Source organism: Chenopodium quinoa, unplaced genomic scaffold (assembly GCF_001683475.1).
Source record: "Chenopodium quinoa cultivar QQ74 unplaced genomic scaffold, ASM168347v1, whole genome shotgun sequence".
NCBI classification, from domain to species: Eukaryota; Viridiplantae; Streptophyta; class Magnoliopsida; order Caryophyllales; family Amaranthaceae; genus Chenopodium; species Chenopodium quinoa.
The window spans coordinates 2,650,477-2,660,252 of record NW_018745003.1 but is presented as its reverse complement, the minus strand read 5'-3'; the positions used below and the strand labels follow the sequence as shown (position 1 = coordinate 2,660,252).

General features: G+C 34.7%; 1 protein-coding gene across 9 annotated transcripts; it reads left to right on the top strand.

Annotated features, from left to right (window-relative positions):
• Window positions 1-425: 425 nt before the first annotated feature.
• LOC110707880 lies at window positions 426-8,301 on the top strand. Of its 9 annotated transcripts, XR_002508601.1 has the most exons (8): window positions 426-483; window positions 1,059-1,504; window positions 1,968-2,252; window positions 3,469-3,702; window positions 6,680-7,186; window positions 7,318-7,385; window positions 7,555-7,622; window positions 7,806-8,301. XR_002508601.1 is itself a non-coding variant. In XM_021885950.1 (4 exons), the coding sequence occupies exons 2-3, from the start codon at window positions 1,100-1,102 to the stop codon at window positions 2,787-2,789; spliced, it is 1,227 nt and encodes a 408-aa protein (XP_021741642.1). In that variant the 5' UTR covers window positions 426-483; window positions 1,059-1,099; the 3' UTR covers window positions 2,790-2,799; window positions 3,469-3,554. The 9 variants fall into 9 exon arrangements, 3 of the variants coding, with proteins under 3 accessions (XP_021741642.1, XP_021741643.1, XP_021741641.1); XR_002508602.1 differs by having other exon boundaries at window positions 3,469-7,186; window positions 7,812-8,301; XR_002508600.1 differs by having other exon boundaries at window positions 3,469-7,186.
• The last annotated feature ends 1,475 nt before the right edge of the window (window positions 8,302-9,776 follow it).

Here is a 9,776-nt window from a genome sequence, read left to right as displayed (position 1 = left end):
ATGTCATACAATTAACTCCTCCTCAACAAGCTATTCTTAATCATTCGACAACTTGTCTTACCATAGTACTAACCAAATTAAACATTATTAGTAAAAAAAAATCCTATTGCATGCCCCAATAAAAAAGCAAGAATAATAAGCATATTCTCATTTCATATTTTTTATTTATTTTGTTTTATACCATATTCATACAATAGTTTTTGTTTTTGGTTTTTTTTTTCCCCTATCGTCAAAAAAAATTTAGATTTTACAACCAAATTAAGGCACCCCTAAATAAATACAAGTATTTTTTATTTTTTATTTTATATATATATATATATATATTTTTGAAATTAAAGAAAAAAAAAAAGAAAAGGCAAAAAAAAAACCACAAACTTCTCCCACCAGCAAACAAACAAACAAACCAACAAAACGCAAACCCCCCTTTCCTCTTCTTCTTCTTCTTCTTCACCAAACTAGAGCAATTTCTTCTTCCAAATTCAGGTATTTTTTGCTTTCTCTCTCTATAATCTTTTATTCATCTTTTAATTCTTTCAATTTCAAGCATTTTTTTTTTTTACTTTTATTTGATCTTTTAATCTGTACATTATTCTGATTATTGCTGTTTGTATCAATTTTTTTACATGAATTTTATGTTTGATGTTAGCTGATTGTGGTTCTTAGATTGCTGATTTTGATGGTTTTTGTTAATTTTTTGTTATCTTTTCTGGAATTTTGATTTTGTTGTTCATTAGTTCATAAAGTGATGATTGGCTTTTTGTAAGAAATGTGATCGTTGTTTGGTTTCACTGCTAAATTAACTCTTTTTTGGGGGGATTTTGATTAATATTGAGAAAAGAGAAATTTAAAATGTTGGAATTTGAAAATTGGGTTTTAAATTGGTTTTTTATATATTTATTTATTTTGTCTGTAATATCAATTTAGTCTTAATTACAAATTGGTATCAGTTACACATGATTTGTTATGTAGTATCGTTTATGCATGTAAGTTTTAGTCATTGATCTTGCTTTTACTGTTTTGTAATCTTCCTGAATTCTGGGTTTCCTTTCATGTAACAGGTGTATTTAGATTTGATTTTTAGTGTGAAAAGGTTGATTTTATGATGAGATTCAAGAAGGGTACCAAAGTGGAGGTATTGACCCAAAAGGAGATGCCGTCGGGATCATGGCGGTGTGCCGAGATAGTAGGTGGTAATGGCCACAATTACACTATTAAGTATGAAGGGGATGTGGAGCTTTCAGGGAATGGAATGGTTGAAAGAGTGTCCCGGAAAGCGATTAGGCCTTGCCCACCTACGGTGGATGTATTACAGGATTGGGTATCTGGTGATGTTGTTGAGGTTTTTTACAACTATTCTTGGAAGATGGCCATAGTTTTGAAGGTTTTGGTACATAATTACCTTTTGGTTAGGATACTTGGATCTACCATTGAACTCAAATTGAATAAGTTTGATGTTCGGGCAAGACTTTGCTGGCAGGATGGTGAATGGATTGTGATTGGAAAGGTATATTATCTATACACATTATTCCTTAATAGATTTCTATGTTGACACTTTAGCTGTTTGATGTACCCTGTAGTTGGTATTCAGTTTCACCTTTTTTTTTTTTTTTTTTTATCATATTTTTTTATATGGCAACTAATTGTTTTAATTAAAGTCTTAAAAAAATCCAGTTCTTTTCACTGTAGTATCTGGTTTGTCATTGAGGCCATCACAGCAAGCTTTAAACATAGTCCTTTCCTATGTCATTTTATTTGGGGGGTAGGGTGATTTGTTGAAAGGGCTGCAATCTGCTGAAGGACTTGTTTAATGTGTGGATATTTCCTTCCATTGCTATATTGTTTTTATCTGCTTATATATACAGTACATGGAATGAAATCACCTTTTTTTTTCCTTCTTTTTTTTAATTTATTTGACCAATGTTCCTAATTGATCAATTTGCTTATATGTATGTTGCCTCTCTATGTAGGCTTCCAACAAATGTGAAGATTCGAGGTTCAGGCTTCCATCGTCTCGAAAGGGTAATAATCAGTTGCAGAAAGTTGATGCTGCTGTGTGTGTACCTATGAAGGGTTACCATGTTGGCACTAGGAATCCTGATAACCTTCAGGAATCTCTTGTGATTCCTTCCAGAGCTCTGAAAAGGAAGCAATCTCATTGCTATTCTCAGATTGAAGCATATGCAGTGCCTAAGCGGAAAATTAGAGTGGAGAAAAGAGAGGACATGCAGCAACAATCCAAATTACCTGAAAAGGTAGATGATGTTGCTTCTTCACGAGAAATGCTGCATGAAAAATGCATGCATCCTTCTTTAACCAACAAAGTAACTGGGTGTTCTGAGTTGATTTTGGAGAGGGAGAAAACAGATGGTGCTGTTGGATGTTCACGTTCAGTTAGTTTAGAATCAGATGATGATAACAGTGTCTCATCTTCTGTTGGTAGTTGTAGTGTCTATGGGAATTACTCCCATAAATTGCATCGTTTTTTTTCCACAGTTCCTTGTGAAGATAATGACAGTCAAAATAGTGATGCTGAATCTTGTAGTCAGTTGAGACCTGTGGAAGGAAATTCTTCCCTTCCCGCAAAAGAGGAGTTGACAGAAGAAATACATAGGTTAGAATTGCAAGCCTATCGTTGTACTATAGGGGCATTGCATGCATCAGGTCCGTTAAGTTGGGAACAGGAACTTTTATTGACAAACCTTCGCCATTCACTGCATATATCAATTGATGAACATTTGAAGGAGATAAGGACCTTGGTTGCATCTAGTACCTGCATTCCTTCTAGTTGACAAATCATAGGTTTGTCCAATTTTTCGTCAATTATTGCAGTAGATAGTAGGCTCTTTGACTGTCTTTCACAAGTGTAAAAAAGCAACCCAAGTTGTGTCTTCCGCTGCCTGTGTATTAGCTCTTTGGTTTCTCAATAGTTTACTTACAAATACTTGTACTTGGTACTATGACAAAGTAATGAATGCTTTTTAATTTCTGAGATTATTGCTCTCTTTTCGTTCTCTGTCTCTGTCTCTCTCTTTACCTGTTCTCCCTACCCCTGGCTCTCTCACAGGATTTTGCTGTCCAATGTTTTGCATCCTGATGCATTTGTTGTACTAACTTTCAAACATTGTCGGAGCAGTTTTTATTATACTTACGACATTTGTGATCACATTTGTGCTTTCTTGTTTGATAAGAGTTAAATTGCAGTCTGTATAATTTTTGAAGCAGTTTGCTAATTGCTGATAAACAGTTGCATTTAGCTGCTTCTATATTATTGATATTTGGTAGTGTGCCATCATTTGTGCCTTTATAATTGATGCAGTGACCTACACCTCGGTCATCTTACTACTTTCTCGTTAAAGCAGTGATATGTGCTTTTATTCATGGCATATGAGCTGTTTCATTTATCCAAAGAAAGAAAATGAAAGAATTTTCCTTTCAGGATATTATTGATACTTCCCAATGCATTTCCAGGGCCATAGCAGGGGGCTTTTCCAGATGCATAAAGATGATACTGGGATCTGCCACCTCTGTTTTGGTGTGACTGTGCCAGTATCTGCATCAAATCCCTTGCTCTAGAAGCTTATGATGCTATTGATGTCTCTGTTACGCATTGCTGGCTGCTGCATTCTTTCATTCTGGGATGCTGGAGCCTTGAATGCTTGTCTGCTGAAGGATGTAAAGCCAGAATCTTGTGTCTGCAACAAGGTATCTGTGTTGATACTTAAAAAGGTTCCATTTTCAATCTTTATATTGGATTAGAGTTATTCCAGCTTACCCTTTTGATCAGTGCTAAGTCTCATATGGTCTCATCAATGACCTGCATTCCTTGGATTGGTTTATGGTTGCTCCAAGTTTAAGTAACTTTCTTGCTACCTTGAAAATTGAGATAGAAGAATCATTTATGACATTAGTGAAGATAACAAATATGTGACTAGAAATACTATTGAGTATGAACTTAGCTATTTAAATTATGGTTCCTTATATAGAACAGGATAATATACTCTTTCAGGAAATTAATGATAGTGTTTACTCACATGTATTTGTTGAAGGAAATTAGCCACTTCGTATATGGTAAGCTAGCTAGAGATTGTTTAGCATCCTATTATTTATGGATAATGTGAGCAGAATTCAGAAAACTTGAAAGAAAAATGAAGTAAATATGTCATTCTTTGTTTATGATGTCATAGATTTTTTGTTGCTCAACTTCTAGAAAACCTTGAAATTGGGTTTGGGTCCTTAAAAAAGATGGTAAAGATATAAGTGTGTCTCAATGTTAATTCTCACACTGTCAGTATGTAGTGTATCTTTATAGTTGAAGATTTGTTTCTTTTATGTAATTAAGTTTGAATTGTAACTTTGGTATTTTCTTTACTCATTGTAAAAGGCTGCCTTATATCATCGAATTTTATCTATCTCAGCTGTTCTTTAAGATCAATTATAACTCTTCTAAAAACAATTCGGCTCTCCTTAATTCACTAATGTTGTTGGTTTATTTCACTCTGCTGCTACTGGACGATGTATGTCATTTTCTCCTGAGAGCATTAGTAGAGATTTTAGCCCATTTTAAGTGAGATTCATGTGTTGGAAGATAGGAGCATTATTGTATAAGTGTAACTGGTGAAGATTTCATTTTCTGTAACCAGATATTAGACATTATCCAGAATACTGAAGTTTGCTAATCCTCAAGCTCCACTGAGGCTAGTTCTTCTGTGATTCGGGGACATATGTAACCGAGATATGAAAAAGCCCTGCTTATCATGCTTCTGTGATCTCTGTTAGTAGCTGACTTTCACTTTGTTACATAACCTTTGTCCATATCTTTACGTAATATAAGTGATCATGGATGCAATACATTGTTATTGCTATATCCATCCTTGTTACTCTTTGTAATTATTGTTCCATCATAACTTCCTTTTTAGGGGATTTGGATAACAGAGAGAGATGTTGGCAATCCATCTTTTGGATGTTCAGATGTTATATACATAGCCTATGATTCAAGGGATTGTCTTTTTTTTTTTTGCATTTTATTCTCTTTTTAGGTCAAATTTCCCTTTTAGTCAGGGGTTGTCTATTTAATGCCCCATTGTCTCTTGTTCTTACTTTCTACATCTAACTAATTCTGTGCAGAGGCTTATATTTACAAGAGAAGCACAAAATAGTTGTCCACTTCATCCTGTTTACCTTATGGCCAAGCTCTTGAATCTTGTGTCTGAACTTTGAATCAGACGCAGGTTATAGCTGAGCTCAGATTATTTAGCTTCTGCTTCATTGAATGAAGTGTAACCTGTCCAATATGCACTGTAAGTTGTGAAGACAGTTTCTGGTTGAGCTGTGTGGCTCATCTTCTACTTTAGGCTACTGTAATTTTCTCTGTGAAACTCTGAAGTTTGTTCTTGAAAGCTACATTTTTTGCAATCTTCGCAGCTATAAACTCATTTCAGATTTGAATATTGAACTAATAACTTTATAAGAGAAGCAATGTGATCATATTTGTTCTGGGTGGGTTCCATACCTTTCTTTCCTTTTTCATTGCTGGCTCTTTTTCGATATGATTAGAAGGACTTCATCTGCATACAATTTTCTCAGATCTGAGTAGTTTGCCCAGTGAGCATTTATTCTAGTTATGATATTGATCCATCTTCTAAATTTTACTTCATGATTGATTGAAGGAATTTATCTTTTAAAGAACATGTGATTAGAGTTGCTGCGTCATGTATATGGCCTTTTCTTGAATCATGTAAGCAGAGCTCAGGGACTTGTGAGCATGTACATTAGGAACATTACTATTTCCTTTGTTCTTGTGCCTGAGCCAAATTTACAAAACAGCTTCCTATGATGTGGATAATTTCCTATCATTTAGCCTTGATGGAGGCCTATTGGCTATTACCACCGACCACCTACTGTAATAGATTTTTAAGTGGGATATACAAGGTTTCTCTTGTTAAATTAGGAAATAGCTAGTTTAGTCTTTCTCAAATAATGTCAGACACACGTCTGTTCAATGCTAGCCAGACATGTATATATGCTCTTCTGTAAACCTAGTCATGTATAGAAGAATATAATTAGCCTTACTATTAATGAATTCTATGTTGGGAGCTCAGAAAACATATATGATGAAGTATTAATTAAGTCTTCTATCACATTGGCTATAATCACTATTGTGAATGGCCTCCTAATTACCCACTTATATCTCTCCTAATTTGATTTAAGCTGCCTTCCACCTTGCGGATCTGCGTACAAGACCTATGTGGACATGTGGAACTTGGGATTCATGCCCTGGTCTTGTCTGCTTAAGTTAGTTCCCGGGGCTGTGCAAACGATGAGGTTGGAATTGACTATTTTTAAGCGTAGGTAAACGTGTGGCTCTTCCTCTATCATTTTATATTTTTCCAAATTAGCAGTGAAACCCTGGTAACCTATAGAGGGACGGAAACTGTTATGAGATCTTGCATTCTTTCCTTAATTTTCCACCTTGCTCCTTGCTGAGTCCTTATGTTCAATTGCCATGGACTGCTTTGGGATCTTCTTTAAGCCATTTTAGGATGAAAACATCTAAACAATTATTTAATTTTTCATGAACTGCATTTGCTGAACTGCTGAGAAAAATACATAGCAGTGTTATAAGTTCACACATGTGATGTATGATTCTAGGTCGTCTGAAGATGATTTAATTGTATTGCAGGTCCAAGTTATTCAAATTTCAAAAGAACTTATGCGGCTGATGTGTTCTGAAATTGTCTGAAAGCTGGCTATGTACTTTCTTTTCTGAAATAAACCTCTTGCAGAGTAACTGTCCCATTTCTGAATGGTATATATTATGAAAAAGTTTCCTCTCTCGGGGAGTTTTGGGGGTAGGGTAACAGTTTGCTGTTTTGTTCTTGATACTAGTTTGTGGGAAAGAATTGTGACTACGAAAGCTGTAGACTGTTTTACTGGAGTATATCTATTGTTTCTCTTATTAGTTTGCATTTGCTTGTTGAATTCTAGAATCATTTAGCTTGATTTGATATGATTAGTAACTCTTCCAATTAATCGCCGAAAGTATATTCCAACTTGCTGTATGTAACTCCAGTTACTCTTGTGCTTAGCCAGTTTGGGACCTAATATCGGATTTGTCGTTTCCTGTGATTTTAAAGGACGATTGGGAAAGGAAAGTCCTTTTTAATACAGCTGAACATCAAAATCACAGGTACAAGTGTACAACCAATGAACCAATAATCTCAGCCTCTTAAGTTCTCACTTTCTTCATATCTTATATTGATGGATCCTTTAAGGATGCTTCACCTGCTAAGGGTGTGTTGTATGTGGTAACTTTCACAGATCATGATTGATGCGCCGAAACCATTATTGCACATTGTTGGCTCCAGTTAATGATCTCCCTTGCTCAGGTCAGAATTCTGAATCTTAGATTTTTGTATGTTCTATGAAAAATAATGCTTCCATCTGACCTTTGACATGAAGATTAAGTACGCAAAAATGATTTTATGCCCTGTTTCATTTATTTTCTCACCAAATGTCCAGCCTTTTGTCTATTAACCCCATTTTGATTGATTGCAGCTTCCATGTGACGGTGCCCCCCTCGCCCATATTCTCTTAAGGGACTAAGAGAGGGACATGGACGGAAGGTATATTGGGGAATGTTTGCATTTATTAGCTTTCGATTACGCTACTATATATATAACTTCTTGACGTGGAGAACTTTGAGCCTTTAGACAGAATGACAGTTACAAATTAGTTTTCAAGATTTTGTGATTATTAATGTTGTCAATATTTAATACCTGATTAAGTTGGCAAACTGATTGTTCTAGGGGCAGTTAACAGCTGAATAGCTGCTGTTGCGCCGACGCCTTCAAGTCTGGCATTGAAGGCGATTCATATTGAGTTGTTAAGGATGTAACTATCCAGGAAAGTCACGCACCCTGAACTTTTTGGTTCCCTGCATGTTTGCCCGAAACTTGAATCAGTAAATTTCATCGACGTCATGAGAGGGCAGGACTTTTCACAGGAGTTTGAGGGTAATAAGCACTACTGTCATCAGTTATCACCTTACTACAGTTCAAATTATATTAACGTGACAATTATACATGGAGAGAGTATATATATACAATCTGCATAAGTTTATCCCCAAGCAGAAGACAGATCAAACTCGAACCGGAATTGATGAAGATGAAAGTAGATGATTTGATTTCAAATTCTCTTTCTAGCTTGTAATGAACTAATGAACTGCTTTTGCTGTTGTTATTAAGTGTTATTGCCGATATAGTAAGGCCAAGTACATCACTTGATTGCAATAGCTATTTCATATATTCTCTCTCTTTTTTTTTTTTTTTTTTTTTTTTTTTTTTTTTTTTTTTTTTTTTTTTTTAGTGAGCCACAAGAGCGAGTGATAAGAATTGATCCCAGGATCACCTGAAATCGGGAGGGGTGCTCTAACCACTTGAGCTCTAACAATAAAATTTAAGTTTAAGTATAACTAACATATTAGCCACTTAACAATCATCAAGTTGATAGGAAAAAACAAAAAGAAATATATTATTTACTTGTAATTCAAGCGCAAGAAAAAAGAAATTAACTTAGTAAATTATTTTATTTGGGTATCAGAAAGTAAATAAATTGTCATTTTGCTCAATAACTATATAATGTTAATTATCTTAAAAACAAAGGTAAAAAAAATATACACTATTTCACCTAAATTTGTTCCAATCTTTTCGGTGATGCATTTGTATGAATGTTCAAAAGGAGTGCGTCCAGAAATCATTACTACTATTCCTCGGACCAAATTTTAAAGATAATATATTACATTTATCTCTTCTATAGTATTGCCTAACAGTCGCTCTACCGCATCGTGTTGTACGAAATCTACTATTTTTGTATAATGACCACTAGCCAATTGAACTTGGGACCAGGGATGAAGCTTTTGAGTGGTGAAGACAAAGCCTTAGCCCCTCTTAAAATTCTTATCTTAACTACGAGTAAAATAAAAATAAAAGAATTAGGATACGGCCTACTAAATTAGAAAATTACAGAGTACAATCTTACATGAGTCAACCTGACACAATATTGATAAAATTGGCTCTAGATAGGAGGGAAGAGTAGGGCCGGAGTATCCTACCATCTAGAGTACCTTTGATGTGTGGGATACTAATCTTATCACTAGACCAACACTACTACCCTGAACACGTGGTAATCAACTCGATCCATTATATGTTATCAAGATAAAGCCATACTATTTCCAAATAGTTGGTTGATATGGATGATACAACTCGTTGACAAAACTTTCTTATTTTTTCGTGTCCACCTAAAAGAAGATGCATTAAAATCTTTGGTGAATCTAACAAAACAATTTCTCAAAGATGGAATTGAACTATATAATTAGCAACTTCAAAAGAAAACCAAAACCTAACAAATTTTTTCACAAAGATGGGGTTGAACTTATACACCAAGCAACTACAAGGAAAATCCAATTTTATTTCCTTAACTAATACAAGTATAATGTCACATTTTTCATGTGAATCATAAGTGTGAAGATATCCAAACATAGCTTGTGATCACGTGAAATTGGAATATAATCTTTTCACCCCACATTATATCATTTAACCCGAACAACTCTAACAGAAAATGATCAAATGGAACAATTATAGCGAGACGGACAAATGTTATTGTATGTTGTTGAAGCATATGACAAGACTAATGGAATATGCATAGAAACATGATCCGGGGAATCAGAACAAACTCTTTCAACTTGGCCCTTATTATTTTTGTTATTGTCATAGCTCACT